The 19,634-nt window shown below is 37.9% G+C and overlaps 1 protein-coding gene across 2 annotated transcripts in view; it reads right to left on the bottom strand.

Annotated features, from left to right (window-relative positions):
- carmil1 (capping protein regulator and myosin 1 linker 1) overlaps nt 1-19,634 on the bottom strand; it is a 103,635-nt gene that overhangs the window by 41,550 nt on the left and 42,451 nt on the right. For both annotated transcript variants that reach the window (XM_066691513.1, XM_066691514.1), the window contains exons 7-17: nt 18,482-18,552; nt 17,848-17,921; nt 16,764-16,839; nt 13,857-13,945; nt 12,746-12,840; nt 11,394-11,480; nt 7,381-7,484; nt 4,934-5,011; nt 4,453-4,529; nt 1,313-1,417; nt 449-518 (exon numbers count right to left, since the gene is read on the bottom strand). In XM_066691513.1, coding sequence (XP_066547610.1) covers nt 449-518; nt 1,313-1,417; nt 4,453-4,529; nt 4,934-5,011; nt 7,381-7,484; nt 11,394-11,480; nt 12,746-12,840; nt 13,857-13,945; nt 16,764-16,839; nt 17,848-17,921; nt 18,482-18,552 — 926 coding nt within the window. The remainder of the gene's footprint in view (nt 1-448; nt 519-1,312; nt 1,418-4,452; nt 4,530-4,933; nt 5,012-7,380; nt 7,485-11,393; nt 11,481-12,745; nt 12,841-13,856; nt 13,946-16,763; nt 16,840-17,847; nt 17,922-18,481; nt 18,553-19,634) is intronic.

The raw sequence follows: 19,634 nt of genomic DNA, 5'->3' as shown, positions 1-19,634 counted from the left end.
GATATTTGTCTAACGGTACAGCAAACTGAAGCTCTATCTCTCTCTCAATATCTCAATCTCTCTCAAAAATTCCTGGACCCTTCGCACATTCTTGCCCCCTCCAAAAAAACAAAAATTAACCAAACTCAGCTGTTCTTAAATTGTGTGTGTGCGCGTGTGTGCATGCGTGTGCGCGTGTGTGTATGTTGTTCTGCCTGCAAGAACATTGCAGCTGTCACAGGTGTTCTCTCCTTAACCGCTTAGCAAGTGAGTGATACCCAAGTTTTACACCAAATTCTCAATGTGGCATTCATTTTCATGTCCTTATTCCTGTATACTACTTATGTGAACCTATGCTAACAGGTACAGTTAAAACTGGTTTAGTCAATCAACAACTTAAACTTTGACCTCCCGATTCACATCCATGATTTTCTTCCCTGTCCCATGTTCTGTGTTTTTCCCTCCTTACCTCACAGCAGCTCAGATCCAATGATACCTCCTTTAAGTTGGGGTTGCTTGCCAGGCCAAGCAGAAGGGCTCTGTGGAAAAATTAATTACTTTAACAACAAACATTTTTGCGAGTCCGGAACATTTGTAAATAATGGATGTAAAGAGCAGGAGGCTGTGAGGACCATTGTCTTGATTGTTTTCGAGTACCTTATCAGTCCCAGAATGAATACTTTCTTGAAAGAACTACATGCACCTAGTCTTAATTTCTATTTGTGAATCACGGTCCTTGTTTCATTACTGATTTGCAAATTATCCCTGGGGTTGTTTTCAGACATCCTCTTCACAATTTTGATGACCTGAATCCAATGTCCTAATTTACAGAGACTTTGTATTTCATTAACCTTCTTCTATGGCTTCTAGATTAATCCTTTTAGCTGGTTCCTTCATCAGTTTGAAGGCACTTATTGGATATCTCATTCCTGCTATCTGTTTGTCATACTTTGTATTTATCAACATATAAATTGCATTCACCAGTTTCCTGCCCCCATTCTGATGAGTGTCTAAGTTGTTTTCTTTCCTTTGGTACATTTAAATAAGAAAATAATAACTATAATTGTGCGTATTGAACAGATGTGTTCAATTAAACCCTACACCCCCCAGTAGTGTCAGTTCAGTTAATTTACCCATAGGCTGTCAATATTAAATGCATTAAATGAAAACCCAAATGTGAGTTTTCAGAGCTCAGCATTTGACAACATGAGGTTGCTAAGCAACTCTAATTTCTGTAAATGGAAATGTGTGAGGATAACAAACATATCAGATTCCATCTAAATAAAAATATAGTTGAAGAGAAGAAGAAAAGGATTATTATAAGTTAACTCACTTCAGGGCTTCTGGTGGCAGTTTCGTTCCGGACACATTGATGCTGGTAAGAGCCAAAGCACTACTGAAGAAATGCTTGAAGGAAGGAGGGATGTCTTTTCCTTTTCTAATTTTGAAAACAAAGCCAATAAGAGAATGGTTATTTATGCAGGCAATATCATTTCACTTGTGTCAGTCAGTCAGTCGTGCCTATTAAACATTAAATCAAACAATACGACTTCCACCTAGGCAGCAGGCTGGGGGTTAGACTGCAGATTTTTCTTTGTGTGACAATGGCAACCCTATGGTAATTCATAATTAAGAAGACAAGTCTATACCCTATTTAAGTTGATGGATATTCTTTTGTGGGCCGTTTGCAGAAGGAACGATGCTGCACACTTGTCAGCAGTCCCGGCCTTATGGCACCAGACATATAGAGGCTGTTTTCAGTGGCTACAATAATGGTTATTCTGGTCTAAATCTGCACTTTCACTGGTAAATTAAGATTTGTGAGCCGTAACTGAGTAACTAATTAAAAACCAAGAAATGTGCCAATGATTTTATATTTTGACTCCTTTTCTTGTAAAGCTTACGGCTTTTGGCTGCATTACCCACACTACCATGTTTTTCATCCTTTCCATTTTGCCTTCACAAGGTATGCCGTTTTATTTTATTCATTTAGATTCTAAAACCAGCTTACTGGTTACAAGATTGTTTTTTTTTTTTTTTTGGCACATGTTCATTTACACTGCCTTTCTACAGGCGCACAGCTGAAAACTATAACCTGGACGTAACACAAGACATGAAAAGTCTATGTTGTCAAAATTCAGCACAGTGCTCTAGGCCATGATAAGCCAACATGACGTCTGTAATTAGGGGTAAAGATTTAAATAGCTCATTGCCCTGAAATGAAAATATGTGCCAGAACCCCAAACATTGCAGCATTGAGGATACAGGGGAAGATATTTTGGAAAACGATGCAACGAGCCCAAATCCCACAGGATCAAATTGTAGATAAATCGCTTTTATTTATGCATCATGCGATACATAATGAAGTGAATCCACAACAGCTCACCCCTACAGCAGAATAAAATATCTCGAAGTTACACTGCTACACAGAAAATGTAGCAATCATATAAACATGAATTCAACCTCTCAATCCAGTGCTTTGCCATTGAGAAACAGAAGCATACATGCTAGTAAAACTTGATTACCATAGTCCATTGTAAGACTTCCAACAAATGCAGTAAGACTTACTAAATCAGACTAGACATGTACAGCATGCCCTTTTCTTAGTGACAAGACAAGAGAGCTACGACCGCTACATCACAAACAATCTGCATTCAAATAATACAAAACAAGCAACTCGAAACTCACTAAATTGGGAAGAAAAAAGATTAAAACTGTAGCGGCTTAACTGGGCTAATCCACTAATAAGCGGTAAAGAAAAATACATTTCACAAAGACCAAAAGGAGGTTAAAAAAAAAAAAATCTGCCAGAAAGGCAATTGCAATCCAAGACTCCCATCATTAATTATTAATTAGGATTAGAGGACTGACTTCATGAATTCACGGGATTCGGTGCCTGGCCAGGATTGGACGAAGATCAATGAGCTGTACATCTCCCGATCAGTGGCAGGCCTGTGCCTTCATGAGTTGTGCGCGGTGGTAATTATACGGGAAGGGTTTATACCGTCACCTTTGTCTGTATAAGGTTTCGTTACAGTGGGATTAAGATTAATCACTCCATTGGATGCACGACATGGTCTGGGGCTCAGTCTCGGAGTGCGCCGTTAAACCTAGTATGAGTGCCATTAATAAGAGCCCCTCTCATTACATTTTCAGTTCCGGGCGATTTCTAGTTCAGGGGCCATTTATCGCCAGACAGTGGAAAATCAGTTATCCTATTTTCAACAGCTCACAGCATTGTTTCAGATTATACAATTCACTCCACTGTCCTTATATCTGCTGGGTAAAGCGGTAAACCATTTGAACACTGACACAGAAGCCTACAGTGTACATTCAACAGCGGAGGCATCCCTCAATTATTCCCAAAAGAGATTGCAACTCATCTGCAGCTGCGTCTCTGGAAGGAGGCCGCAGATCTGCATTATAATCAGTTTAAATATTCACCTCAGTTCTATTCTGATGTAAAATAGAGAAACAGGCCAAAACAGCCATCTCCTGTGAAAGAAAATTACATACAATACAACAAAAAGGTATAGAGGTGTGTTAAATGCAGAGAGTGGTTCTGATAGATGGAGGAGTGGAGAGGAGAGGACTGAGCAAGCTTGGGGGGCACATCATTTCCCTGTGCTGTGATGTGGTTGCTTCTGTCCTAGATTAATTTGCTAGCAAGTTTTACCCAGACTGTTCTGTTCCATTTATATCCATTAATCATTAATGACATAACTTAAAATTATTTCCTTAAAAGCACACACTGTTATCCATTAACTTCTAGGTCAAGGTTTCCTTGCAACACTGCAGTACTGTGTTCACTCACACACACAGATTCTGTGCAGGTACAGGGGATGCAAAACAAAATCTGTTACATCGCTTTAGCCTTAAGGGGTAATAGGTTGAGAACAGGTCACAGAGGTGAAAAGTCCCGGAAAGAAAGGTTTGTCTTGCTCAATAGCACACGAAAAACACTGCAAAAAAGCTGAGCCCTTAACTCACAGATATGAATGCAGAGGAGTTTTAGTAAGAGATCGTTTTGAATGTACCCAAAATGTAAATTTAACTGCCATGACTTATTCAAACAACTGCGTACCACAGATCAGTAAAGTCACATAGGCCAAGCAACTGTACAACCTGCTACAGAAAAAGAGCAGTCACTGACCCAAGGGGCTACATAATGTTTTACACATGGAGCCTTGATAATGTAGTCTTATCAAGTTTAATCAAAAACTCAAAAGGTTTTTGTCCAATTAGAGTGCCCCCTCTATAGTTAAATATAGTACATTTAAATGACATTAAATTAATAGATATGTACTATGCCTGTGTTATAGAAGAGTTGTTTTTTTAGGATAGCTGGCTGGACTGAAGTGGCCAGCACTGGCAGTCTCCTCTTCTTAGTATGGTACAAAGTGGAATACCACTATATTCACAATAAGTGATTAAAGGCATAACTGTTATACAGCATTCAACTGTGCGCCTCACCTGTGAGAGAAGACACTCTTTGACAGGTTTAAAACACTCAGTTTCTGTAGACAGCCTCGCAGAAGAGCAGCACAAACCTAGGAAACCAGACAGGGAAGTTTTAGTACATAATATCCATGTTAATACATAGCTTTACTATAGTTGCACCATATCTCTGGCCTTGTTGCACCCTCTTACTGGAAACACACTACAGGAAGGAGATTGAGACTGAACCACCAAATACATGTTGCCACACAGTGCTTCATAATCCTATATACCAACTACTTGTTCTTCAAAGATCATGGTGAACTAATACAGCTCTTCTTTAAATACATGCTAATTTCATATGTATTTGTATATAATATCAACACCAACATTTGAAAAACAAAATAATGATACATTGAATAAAACACAAAGAAACGAGCAATCTAAAATCCCCCACACGGAAGCACAAGGTAGAGAAATGTCCTGTGAACTACTAAAAGCTTTGAGCTTCACTCACCAAGTCAAGTGAACAGTCTGTGTTGGACAAATCCAGTGTAGAGAGGTGGTTTGGCTGGCCCAGGAAATTGTACAAATTCTGTGGGAAAATCTTTATCATCATCATCATCATCATCATCTTCTGTCTGACAGTAGTATTATTAGCAAAGCCCTGCCTTAACTGACCAGTCAAGACAAGACAAACGGGCGTCCGGCTTTGTCTACAGTAATGATCAGTTCAAAGATACAGATAGAGACAACATACATTTCATTGCACTTAAAACATAAACACACGCTCGGAGAAAAATAAATCAAAGTAAGTACCAATAAAAATGCAATACCAATACAGAACACTTGAGGCATTTTAAATAATTTATAACTTAAAGTATATTGTCTTTATACAGTTTATAATGTGGTTTGAGATGGACATGACAGTGTACAGAGGATTAAATATGCTACAGTGTCTGGGAACCACTGATATAAAAGATACATAGCTACAGGAGAAGGTAGTTCTCCCTAGTACTGTCCCATTCTATAGCTTCTACATATTAATCAAATAGTGTGTTGGTCTTAAGTGGTGTCCGTTCTGGTCTTTTTTTGCACACATATATGTTTTTGTTTTCTATACACCTGAAATTACTTAATAGCTCATAAATTGTTCAGTGTGTGTGTGTGTGTGTGTGTTTGTGAGTTATTTGCAGCTGTAAATGTAATGTCCGTCATCTTGATTTAACAATGGTTAATGAAAGCATTAATGCATAGACATGCCAATCAATATCTCGCAAGGAGCGGGGCTGGGGAAGCATGTGTAATCAATGCCGTGCTATTGATACTGCACATTAGCTCAAATCAGTCTGCTGCTGTCGAGGGCAGTCGCAGCTCTGCCAATCCCTTGCTCCGGTGACAAGTTCATCCGTCTGAAGGTGACAGCATTGACTCGGACCTAATAGAAAAGTTGCGGGCTCCTTCAGGGATCTGAGGATTTATCCCGCACACCGAGAAGAGCTTATAACTGAAAAGCGGTTAACAAAGACCTGACCTTGGAAGTGGCAGCGCATCCCATATCTCTCGGGGCCTCATTTCACTTAATTTCGCTTTTGTTAAATTGCCTGAATGAACTCTATACTAGCAATGCAAAGAATACCCTCTCAATGGCATTCATCATAGAAGAGGATCCGTGAGGTCACCAGGAATACAGTCACCTGCTCATTTTCTACATGTATGAAAGCTGAACTTCAATGGATTTAAATATGGAAAGTGAAGGTTGTTTTTACTAATATAGTAATTCTCTCATTGTCCGAGGGTCTAGTAATAATAATGCTTTTTATCAATGGGTGTAAATCGAGGTTTTGGTGCATTTAATTTCCCCCAGTAACAGGCTGCACCTCAGTCACGGTAGCATGCATAACATTACAACATAACTTGTCCAGATCTGAAAACAGATGGAGACTACCAGGAGAAAGTTCAAAATGTAGCACTTCCTGTATAAAATTAGAACGGCAAGAAAGATAAATAAATAAATGGCAGGAGCCGATACTGCTTTGTGTTATGTAAACTGTTACAGTCTTCACAAGTCTTTAGGGTGTGGTTTGGTATTGCTCACTTCACATACCCAAGGGGCTCAACAGAGAAGTGCTGCTTCCTATTTGCTGTTATTTTTTTATTAATTTCTTTGAACTTCACAAGGTAAGCTTCAGCTTGTTCGAAAGTGTCATTTCTGTGGTGTGCAGTTACACTACACCCAGGGCTGGAGTCCATTAAGCTAAGGTTACAGCATTACAGTGAGGGTACAGCAAGCATTAGGTAGCAGGAGTGATTGGACAGCAGTCACAAGTACACACACACATTCGATGGCCAGACAAACATCCCAGCATTGCATTAGAGGGGATTATCTTTCATTCCTCTCTGGAGAGCACGACCCAGACATGGCAAAATAGCAATGCTGTGAGAATACTGGGAGTAATTTCGAAAAGACTCATAATGGGTAAACAAAACAGCCCTACAATAAATTATTTTACAGAACACAATCCCAGTAGCTTTCAGATCATACAAATAATCCATTTTGTATCTAGTAAGCATATAATTAGTGCTGTCACATGACCTTGCTTTTCTACATCCATTATAAAGTGTCTGTATGATTATGTCGATTTTTTCTTTTTTTCAGTTTCACTCCCAGCACTGGTGAAACACCCTACTGAGATAACACAGGGGGTGTGCAAACGTTTGACTGCCCCCTCCACAGACATCCCTGGAGAGGCAGTCAAAAGCTTACTCAGTCTCCTCTCACTGCAGTCAGCTGGATTCGTTACAGAGCTATGAAGAGACATCGCTGATAAATAAGCTGAGTTTGACAAACAATATCCATTCAACCGCAAGAATCGCTGGGTGCCATTGTCTCAAATGAATGCTTTCCCGTTTCTCTGGGGTGAAATGAATGGAGCTCCCAGCCACTGGCGGATCAATACATACCGCGAGATCGTCTCCTCGAAGTATGTTCCCTGAGAGGTCGAGGTGTGTGAGGGTGTTGGGGATCAACTGATTGGCACTCAGTGACTGGGCAAGGCTGTTCACCCCTGAAACAACATGGCACAGCTGGCATTCAGAGTCACCACAGCAAGAGCAATACTGAAACACATTCTGTTAAATGGAAACTAAGTAGCATGACAATAAAAATGACATAGTGTAAATAAAACAACAACAACAACAACAAATACAGTTATACAATTGTTACAGGAGAACCAGGATATGTTTCAAGATTTGGATATCCATCCTAAAGAGTAATTCAGGGGCTAGATCAAATAAAAACTCTGAACCACCCACGAATCATGATTTAGAAATTGTACCCTATCATGGTTTGATTTATAAGTAGCAGAAACTGACTTCTGGAAATAAAATAAAATGCAATAGGATACAGGTCTGTACTTTGCACTGCACAATTTGGTCTAGCCTCTAATCTGACTTAAAATCTTTGTGGGGTCTTGGATGTACACAGGTGGTTTTGAAATATCAAAGCAGCATGCAGTTCTTCTTTATATGAAAAGTAAACACTCTTATGCAAAAGGAATACTTGCTTCAATTTGAAGTGATGAAGATACAATAGTGGGCTTAGATTTTAATTTTATTGGACTCTGAAAAATAGTACATTTTACATTTTTACAGTATATTCACTCATAGATCTGTTGCAAAATTCTTGTTAATACACAATAGTGGTAATTCAGTCCATAGAGCCAATACAAAACTATGGCAGTTGGGAAAGTAAAGCAATAAGGGAAAATAATATTTGAAACAATATAAATGGGACTGCCAGGTGAACTTGAAAAGGAAGATAAAACCTTGATTAAAGGTAATTTTCATAACAGTATAAAAGTGTTATACCAGCTCACACAGGCCTCCACAACACTGCTATTGTCACTGCAGTCACATGGTCATTCAAAGTAGCATTCCTCTCAGACCACAGAGCTTGTCTATAGTAAATATGCTCTGGCTTGGGGCACACACTACCAACCATTCAGCAAATTAGCTTGGTGGTTACTGCTGTGATGGGAAAGACTCCCCCCACTTGACCTGTCAATACAGGCAGACTCACTTTGTAATTAGAAGCTGCTGAGCTCTACCAGTTCAAAGAATATTACAGAAATTGCAAAGACAGAGATGAGTCTCAATAAACCTAGTCAAGCACAGCATGCAAAGAAAAATAATGCAATTAAACCTGATCTGTGTAGAGAGGGCACATTGATTTTCCTCTTTTAAGTCCCTCTACCTGCCAGGCTAATTGACTTGCATGTGTAATTCCTGAGAAGTCCAAACTGATTCCAGCACAGCATTCTGATACAGGATGTGTAAACTGCTTTTAATATTTTATGATCATTATGGGCTGCTCAGCTACTTAATGTGGCACGTTGTGGTTTATTGGTATGAAGGGGAGATAAGCCTGCTGCTATTGGCATTTGTTTGAAGCTCTAGCATTCAATCTTTAGATGATTTTTTTCCCCCAACCAGAGTAACTGTTTTTAAACTACCTCTGGCTAAGGGTGTTTGCTAATAAATAAATAATAATATCCACTATGCTTTGTACATACTTTATTGGTGTGAATAAACAATAAATCAAGTGTTAGTATCTTTCAATTATTATCTGCACTTTGAATCTCTCAAATTTAATATACGTTTACTTTTCTGAAATGTCCATTATAGACATTTGTTTTAAATGGCCTTTAAAAAAGAAGTGTAACAGGAACTGCACTTTCAGGCAAAGCTACCATTAATTCATTAACCCTAATTGGTGATGACAGGGAGAATGCATTCCATGTTGCCAATTTGGATTTCCCCATGAGTCACTATCGGCCATAAACCTGACAGCAAATCTTAACCTTAAGCCATGATTTGTATTCAGACGTCCATTTCATTGATTGGAGCTCACTGTTCTTCTGTAAACCCTCCTGTTCAGTTCTATCTAGTTCTTGGGCAAACTTTGCCAATGTGCATTAGTCATGCTTTGATGCTAGCTAGGCCTCCTGAGCAACTAATGTTTCAACCACAGTCGTTAAGCCCACTTGTGAAGGGAATCGCCAACACTGGTCTTCATTCAAGCTTGAACTTGCTGCCAGTGTTGATATTATATTATATAGACATTAAAATAAACTGAAATGTAGAAAACTGGCCCTTACACCAAATGCAGAAAGAATTCCCTGCCTGAATTTTACTTGTGGACTTTCAAAATGTCTGGTAGGTACAATCAATTATAGTGTTAAGATGTTCCCAAGGAGAGATGGAGAACAAAGGGAATTGCTGGCTTTGGGCTCCAATCATCATATACCCTGTAATAGGCTTTGGCAGCAATTTGGAACGATATTGTTGTTTTTACTATCCCACAACTTGTCATTAATGAATCTTCACTATGTATTATCAGCTGTCACATCCAAGATGAAGAAATATACAGTATATACACATACACTTGCTGCAGGATAAACTAATCATTGTCATATTCCACATTCAGATATCAGACTGAAATCATTGGGAAAGGAGAGCATGTGTCTTTCTGAACATCTTACTCAACCACGTCAGGTCTTGCTCAGTCTAAACGAGTACAGCTACCAAACACAAAAGAGAATAATTCAGAGTATTGATTTATGTCTTGCCCTGCTAGATACATACTTCACTTTGTTATAAGATGAGAGTGTTTCTCCACAGCACAAATTATTCTGAAACCAGTCGAGCATGTCCAATCCATAGCTTCCTTAATCCAATACTTTTTAATTGTATTTTATTTTAACTGGCACTGCTGCGTTTTCCATCACCGTGCTGTAACAACATTCTCCACGTAACACAGTTATCAATCGATTAGGTACCTTAATTTATAGTGTGACAATTTATGTTTTGTTCTTTGCAAGGTGAAGCAGGAGAAACCCAACTCAGGGTTCAAGTCTGACTTGTAGATATGAATCAATTCATTTGCCACATGACCTTTCTTATACATCATATTGATCATTTATCTTGGCCTGTCACCAGCCTTCTCTTACTGAAACTAATCAGCAGGGAGAAATACTATTATAAATCCCTTATGTGAAACCAGCCAATCAAAGAGCAGCATTCCCACCAGTTTCAATACCTCTTATCTAGTGTATGAATGTCATCCTGGGGATAGAATTATCTGTAGGTCAGTCTCAGTCGATCCTGGACCAAACCATTTTTAGATTTCGAGGAGTTTCAATTTTATATTTAAAGAAACGTATTCAAATATTTCCATTTCCATTTCCCTTCCTCAATCGGTGGCATTGATGAGTCCAGTTGGCAACACTTTTGCCCCAGGTATATGGCAACTCGGATGAATCAAAGACAGGGAAACCTGGAGCAAAGCCTGAATTCAGCCAGTTCAATTTCATTAAATCTCTTCCCTTCAGCACCACGGGTACTTAAGGACAATAATGGCTTCTGCAGAGAATGCCAGCTACAAAACAGGAAGCCAACGGTCTGAACGCTGTAAGATTGCCCATCATTATAAAACGTGATCAATATAGTGATAAATAGCAGTCATTAGGGGCATTCGTATGGGAGCCAATGCGGCAGCAAAACAAAACGAATAAAGGACTATCAATTCATTAAGGCCCATTAAATGAAAACGGAAAATAAAAAAAGCCTGTCAAAGGAAAAAGAGATCTATGATCGAAAAACCCATCAGTATCCCTTCTGGAATATTCCTCTCAAAGTTATCCTTTTATCCTTATTGAGGGTAAGGCTCAGAAGCTGAAGATTGATTGGAGCGACAAAAACCTGGAGAGTTTCAAGGCAATAAAAACTTTTTTTGTCAGACTTTTCGGAAATATATCATTTGTTATTATGTAAAGTACTAAATGTAAGAAATGTTCCTACTTAGCTTAATCTAATCAAGAAGAAAGGCTATTTCTGAAATGTTAGCTAAATGGAAAATAATGGTAATTTATATTGATATATGGAAAGCACCTATTTTAAAAGAAATAGATGCTTACCTTTAGGTGATAATGAGGTTTTCGAGAAATGTAAATGTTTGAGGCCTTTCCGGAGTTTGGCAAACTGTACACTCAAAGAAGAAATACCTGCAACCAAGAGAAGAATAAAAGTTACAAATAAACAAGAAAAAAAAACAACAACAAAGAGACCTAAAGAGCAAGTACTCTGCTTGGAGGTCTGAGATAACTCAAAAGGCTCCACAGGTTGCTTTTTATTTTCACATGTATTTCTTTTGCCACAAACCACATGTTTACCGTAGGAATGTGTAAAGACATTGCGGCTCCCTGCAGTAATGGAATTCTGCTCTAGCAAACAGTTTTGCCCCCCCATTACCTGTTAATTGTTACTTTCCCTTGCACACAATAACTACTTCTCTGCCACACACCCCACTGCTATTCCTACAAGCCTTTCCGAGTTATTTCACACTCTCTTCAAATAAATAGTCTTTCACACACTGATATAACATGCCAACACATACTAAGCAACTGCACATCAGAGAAAACAGAGCATAAAAGAATTGACACCAATTATGGACTCGAGTGCGTTTCACAAAGCAGACTAACACTCATTCAAAATAACCACTAGAATAGGACTGGTTCCCCCAGATGTGTTCAGTATCATTTTGTTTTATTTATGAGAAAATAAAATGGAATACAAAAATAGGTTAACATGATGGGTTGATACCAGTGCTCTGTTCCAATATCTCCCACACAGGTTTATACAGTGAAATACAATTAAAATAAGCCATTGCAAAGGTTTAAAATAGTGTGACGTTCCTGTGAATCATTAAGCATTAATGCAATATGGCCATTAGGAACCCATAAGGAACAAATCCATATTTGTAACATATGGGGAAAATGTGGGATCTTTATATTTTTCATATGCCACAATCAACCCCTTATGTTGTATACTTAAAATATATGGGATATATTTATATATTTAGGCTGTAATCCATACATTTACTTTATATGTTGTGGAAATTACCTCATCATATATTTTCAACCTATAAAATAAACATATGTATTACAGATTTAAAATACTTCCCATATATTCCCAATTTTGGCCTTTGAAAAATATAAGGATCACATATTTCTACCATATCGTAAAAATATAATTTTATTGCATATGGGAAAGAACTTGACATTAATTCATGCTGGTGGAAAATGGAAAGTGATATATCTGTGGGAGTGTAAAGGTTGAAGAGATGATCAAGAGAAAAACAGAACCCAACTGCGTTAACTTCAAGACAGACCTGTTGTGAAGTCCTCCTAATCCCCCTTACTAGCTCGATATAAACCAGTCCTCGTCCCCACACATAATAAGTATAGGGCTTCAAAAAAGTTCTGTGTACCTCGGTCTTCTATTGCATTGTTGGTAAGGTTTATCGTGTGGAGCCCTGAGCCAGGATTATGGGCGAGAGCATTGGCAAGCTTCTGTGCAAAATCTCTGAAAGTTTAAAAGAAGGAGAGAGAAGAACATATAGACATATATGTCAATGATGAAAGCCATTAAAGACACTTCCTGTCAAAGAGATGCCTACATCAGTTAATACATAGCACTGCTTCAGAAATCTGTACTCTACTTTCTTCTGGAATAATAACGCTCACTGATGGTGAGGATTCTCACACTGGATTAATATTAAAATGAAGAACTTCAAAAAATACCCCTGATAATAAGAGGCCCTTTAATATAATTAAATACATAACAAAATAAAGCCAACCATCTGCTTCCTACAAGACCTTTATCAATACTGTTTTTTTATTTTTTATTTTATTATACATAAATTATTCTAGCGTGTCTTTGACCCTTTGATATAATTTCCAGTCCAGCTAATTATGTTTACAAGAAGAAGTGAGTATCTCTGGTTAGCAGGATTGGCCAACTGCCTTCAAAGCAATTAAAGGCTATTTTTATTCATCATAACATCTTTATGTTGATTTGATGTAATATACTTTAATCCATACAGAACTGTCTATACAGGTTAAGCCACTGAAATCTTGCCCTTGAGATGTATTCAACGCCAGTCATCTACCAAGGGAACTAATATTGCAGACAGTTGGCAGCCGTTATGTCCATTTTAGTCAAGAGCAAACAGCTATTTGTCAATGGGCAAGACAACTGAGCAAAGCCAGCTGACATACCTCATTTATTGCAGCAATCGTACAACTCTGCCTTTAAAACCAAGTCACACAGTCACACAACACAGGGCTGTGACTTCCCACATCGAGATCTCCGAACCCCATGTGTTAGACCTCAGATGCTTAGAGAGGCTCATGGGTTCAAAGGCTACCATAACAGGTCAGAACAGCTATTCACAAAGCGAGCGGACTCCCCTTAATTTGGATACTCTGACCTGGCGTTATAATCTGCTTAGCACAGGCCCTATGTCCCACCTTGCAAACAAAATTGTCGATTTTGTTTCCGTTGTCTTGTTGTATTCGTAGTAATAGTGCTGTACTCACGTTTTGAGGCCTGCGTTCTCCAGAACCAGCTCCTCCAGCCTGTTAGACCGGGCCACCACACGCAGAATCTGATCACACACATCTGTAGACTAAAGACACAGAGCCATGAGCACACAGATTAAGGCAGCAATTAAACACAATTGTATTTGTTAGTTTTTAAGCCATATGGTGCCATATTATCAATCAATCTATCTATTTATTCCACTGGAACAACATATTACTGCAGCTGTTTTTTTATTTTTTAAGAAAACATACTTTAAAATGTATGCATTCATCACAAAATCACTTTATAATTCAGTCACAGCAAATTTTAATAGAATAATGTGCATTCAGTACTGCCAGCAGCCACTGCATTTAAATGATCAACAGAGTTTCATGATGCAAACAGACAGTATAGTTTACTATAGTGTCTATCACCATGCTTATGATTGGTTTCACTGTAGTCATTGTAAGAAAATCTATAGGCAGCAGTGTTGAGTTGTCTAGCTTTACTGCATTTTTTCCCCCACCTTAAAAATAAATAAATGCAAGCAGGCTGGCATTTTTGATAAAAGAGAGGCATTTAGTTTAATGTTTGTGCTGGAGTCAAACTCTTTGGATTCCTGATGTAGATCACAACAAATGTGACTTTCCTTCTGTTTCAGACTCATGTTCCTAATCTACACTTTGGTACAGATTAATCTGAGATTGACAGCAGTTTAGAAGTAATTTTCCAAATCGAATGGCCATTCCAGGTGGTAGGGCCAATTTAACCATCTCTGGGCTTCAATTTAAACTCCTTCTTAAAAAATGTACTACTGGCATTTTGACAACAGCTAGCAGCACACATTAATTAGGACCACAGAAAAAGGTTATACTATTTAGCTTTCACTTTCTACCCTTTCTTGTTGTTCAAGTTTAAAACATAAGGGCTATTTAAAAGCAAAAGATGCCATATATCAGAAAAAGTATTAAGTTCAGAAGTAAAGTCTTTATGCAGAGCATAAATAGCCAAGGGATAGGATGTGAATAAATAAGCAAACAAACAAAAACAAATAAATAGATATATACATTCTGTACTGTTTAATACCTGTTACAGAAAATGATTAACAGTTCCCACATATAATTAATTGTCTGAAAATGTAGTAGTTGACATGAAATCAGTGCCTCATTACATTATCAATGCATGTGATGATTATTTCTTATTACTAACTATGTCAACTTAGACCAGTGGTATGGAAAAAAATAATCTTTAAGGCACATTCTATAGTCAAATTAATCTTCAAGTGGAGTATGAGGTGAGATAAAGGCCTGTAAAACCTCATCAAAACAGTTTGTTAATAATAATAATTTACAATAAGAAATAAGCTCAAACAAACCAAAAAACATTAATATCATGATATCCATGTCTCATTAGCCAAGGCATTTTCTCAAGATAAACCATTATAGAGGCACTATTACAGAATGTGTGAGTACTGTAAATACTTTTAAGATTAAAATGGATTCTGTGGCACTTGGCGGAAATGAACAATTTCCTGCCGTGGGAGGGGTTTCAAGAACGTGGGACACAAAAGCACACAAGAGGAAAGTTTTACCATTCCCAGGGTGTGCTGCTCTGAGGTAATCCTCACATGTAACATCCCATGAGGAATTTGTCATTCTCTGCAATCAGCACTTACTGACTAAATCCCCCAGCCTACAGCTCTCTTCTGTCTCTCCCCTAGTGACTAACATATATCTTGGCTTATGTTTAGAACAAGAGTGGTGGTATATATAAGCTTTTTGATTAGAGAAAACAGCCACGCTATGTGCTCACTGTGTAATGCATGCTAACAATCTCCAACTGAATATGCCTAGACAGATCAAGATCTTAGTTAAAGACTATAAGATGAGGCTTTTTTCTGTGTGTTTAGAGCCTCTTTATCAACCCACCACAGACAAGCAGGGAGAATAGAAAGCTCCTTGAATCTTCTACTGCCCCGTTTCTTTTATTAAATCTGTACACATGTATACATCTCCCCTGTTCTTAGCCAAAAACTGCTAAATAGGTCACTTTAGTTAGGACACTTATAACGGATATGAGAAGTAAGAAACTCCTCTCCCCCCACCATTACTGAAATCAATTTGAAGAACTAAATTGCTTTTTTTCTGGAGTATATGTTAATTGTTGGGGGTTGTAGACAATGATCAGGGTGAAAACTAGATTTTGGGCAAATGCTTAAAAAAGGACTGGATAATGTACCAGTTTGTATTTAGTCAATAGCTCCCTGTAAGAGCCAATTATCCCCACCCAAGCAGGAGCGGTCATTTATTTTAAGATCAATACAAAAAAAGCATACATAATTTCCTACACAAAGAAGCACCATGGGATTGATTATGTTACATAAAAGATATGCACTGAGATGTCAATCGTAATCCCTGTGTGTCTGTTGCTGTCTCTCCAACGACACTGATAAAAAAGGATAAAGACGCGTCTGTTTGAAATATACACATGTTATCGGATGGAATTTGTGTAGTCATGTCAAATCAAACGCTTTTCTGGCCACATTTAATGGATCTTAACGCTAGAAGGGTAAGATTATAAAAGAAAAAAAGGGCTTAACGACAACTGGCACAAATCTGTATCATCCATAATGCACTCTGATGCTTGCTTCTGTTGACAGTCATTATAGTGCCGCCTTCAAATTCTCAGTGCTTTCAGCTGTAGCCTGCAAAGTGTGTATCACCTCCAGAAGACCTCTATTTTGGTCTCTGCCGAAATTAAATTTAAATGTCGATTTCATTCAGCAAGTCCTGTTAACAAGATCTATGAAAATGTATTTGGAGGGCTTTCAGTTGGCACCATTTAACAGTACAATGAGCGGAAAACCAGGGAACGATGTTTGACCTGCTACATGAGTGTACCTGTTAGGGCTGCACATCACTTACCAGCTTGAAGTCCCGTGTAGAAAGCTTTGTGAACCACTGGTTATATTCCAGAACAGCAATAATCGGTATCAAATCCCTGAGAGAAACCCACAAGTCAGTCACTTTCAAAACAAAGGACAATTTGTGATTGTAGAATACACACATTGATGCCCCTTGATCTCCCACACATTAATCTCCTTGTATTGATTCATCACAATGAAACTGACACTTATGAATATCCAGTTATTTGCTACGTAAGTAGCTGTACCTGACTCATGCATTAAGCCCTGAAGCACAAGAATGCACTCTTTGAACCCCTGCTTCTCTCCATTAGTGCACTGCGTACCGCTGCCATTATAAAATGCTTAGGGCTGGCAGCTATGTAATTTCCATGTAGATAGACTCTGGTTGCCACAGTTTCCAAAAAACAAAAGACACAACACAAAACGCAACCCTGCTTCTGCATATTTGCACTTTTTTCCACCGTTTACTCTCTCCTTTTCTTCCGCTTTCTTTTTTAAATAATCACTTTGTTAAATCCATCTGTTATACTGTACAAAAGTCACAAGTCTTTCTTAATTCTTCATTGAATATTATTTGAAATATTTTAAAAGAAAAAGTGTCCACTGTGGGAACTGATATAACACTCCTGGTACACTATCTAGCATTTTCTATTCTTTCATATTATTTTCTGCAACCATGCCTTCGCAGTATTGACATAGATCTCTGCTATACAATGATAAATGTTACGCAGTACAAAATATATTTAATTTCAAAATATAAACAAATTGTCAGCATTTCTGGGCCACTCCCTGGCAGCAAGAGAAAGGTGATTTAAAGAGGTTATTTTCAACTTGCAGAGTAAGATGCTTACAAGGAATATGACTTTTATGTCAACCTTTAATTAATAAAAGTGGCAGATCTACACTTAAAAAACAACTGGTTATTTAAAAAGCTTTAACAATGTAACAGTTTAAAGTACTCTGGTGAAATTGAGAATTAATCAGTTTCTCAGTAAATAAAAAGATGGGGGATTTACACTATGTGGTTTGCAAATAAGTAGTTTTGCTGGCTTATTGATGTAGGTTTCAAGTAAAGAAATTACCTGTGGTCAAGATGACTAAAATCCTGCAAGTTCAGTTCCCTTGTGTCTTGAGTTAAATAGATGGTGTCCACATCCTGTTTGATAAAGCAGCAGGAAAAAGGAAAAATTAACTTAACGTCGACTTTCTCCAAATTATTGTTGACATAATAATCACAAAATGAGACAGAAATGGAAAGGGAAAACAGCTGCTTGTTGGCACAGAAAATAAAAGAAAAACAAACACAAACAAAAAATTACCTATCTGTAAAAACACAACACTTCATTAGGATTACAAAGACTCAACAGGCTTCTACATGTGCTTCCTAATCCTAACACATAAACAACTCCTCCGTATGTGAAATTGTAATAAGAGGATTGTGGGAAGTTGGTACTTTCCCTTGAATGGATTCCCAGCTGATTGCTGCAATCTAGCATTTATAAAGCCTAAATGATCTAACCACCAATAAGCCCTTAGGCATGGGGGCTTTCCATGTCGTAAGAATGATGGGAAATAGGTAAACGGTAATAATATAATAATACTATCCTGTTTTCTTCAGCTTTGTTGGCTCTTACCACCAATTAAAACAGTATTTGTTTTTTTCTTTGAATGTGTAATGCAGCATAAGTACAGCTAATGATCAAAGGTAATACTAACCCATTGCACTTCCTCCCTGTATGGAAAGCCCAGCCAGTCACAGACACATTTATACATCTGAGAGAAGCCCCCTGAGATGAAGAAAACGAAAGGGAAATGGATGTGTTAGATTTACAGACTCATTTAATCTGAATGTACCTCTAGGAAGCTCAAAGAAAGGTTTTTAAAAGAAACCTTTGGAAAACTTCACTAGCTTTACCATCCCATGCTACACTGCCTCTGGTCATTTTTGTAAAGACGTTATCATAATTTATCTAACATAAACTGATAAAGAAAATAAAAAATAAAAAACAGTATGTAAACATATATAATGCCCACACAGTCAGTATGTACTGTACAAGTAGTAAATATAATATAAAAATAAAACACTTAAGTGATCAGGTATGACAAGCACATTAGAGGGATCTATGGGGGGTCTATAATAAATACATGCATCAATGTTATTTGTAGCATGTCTTTTACTGCTCTGTCGCACATAGAAAATACTAATGTAAACATAGTGTATACATGTTGTTGATTTTTAATGGCAAATACAATTTATGTGTTTTATTGACATAGCCCACATGACTGAGCTAATTAATGTACTGTAGAGGGGTTGGCTATTATTTACTAGAAGCTACACTTGACATGAATGATACATTTTCAAAGATGGATTACCCCCGCCACCCTGCCAGGTTGAAACTGATATTAATCTCTTGTGATTAAGTGCATCTATTTCAGTTCACTGTTGACACCATCTTAACAATCAAGGTGTGCTTGGTTGTCCACCTCTTTCTAGTGGCAAAAATTGGTGGCATCGCAGTGAAACAAAAAGGCCTTTCTCTGCAGTGTGAGAAACTGGGCCAGAGCGATAACACTTCTCCCACACCCACTTTGCATCACCTTTTCTGTAATTTTTTCAGCGTTTGGGCCTTGTCACTAAGAACAACACAAATAAAGCAATGGAACTCAATTTTGGCACATCCACATTGAAGTGAACCTTTCCGTCAATCTGGGCTAAATTCAGTGTGAATTCGGTGAAGACCGCGAAGCGAAAGCCATGACAGGAAGTGTTGTATTTTATAGCTGGTGTGTTCAGGTGCAAGGACAAGTGGAGGCTCAGATATCAGATAATCTGATCAAAGAGATTCGCTTCTCCAAGGCAGCAGCATTA

The sequence above is a fragment of the Amia ocellicauda genome, chromosome 18, assembly GCF_036373705.1.
Source record: "Amia ocellicauda isolate fAmiCal2 chromosome 18, fAmiCal2.hap1, whole genome shotgun sequence".
NCBI lineage: Eukaryota > Metazoa > Chordata > Actinopteri > Amiiformes > Amiidae > Amia > Amia ocellicauda.
This window is presented reverse-complemented; position numbering and strand designations above follow the sequence as displayed.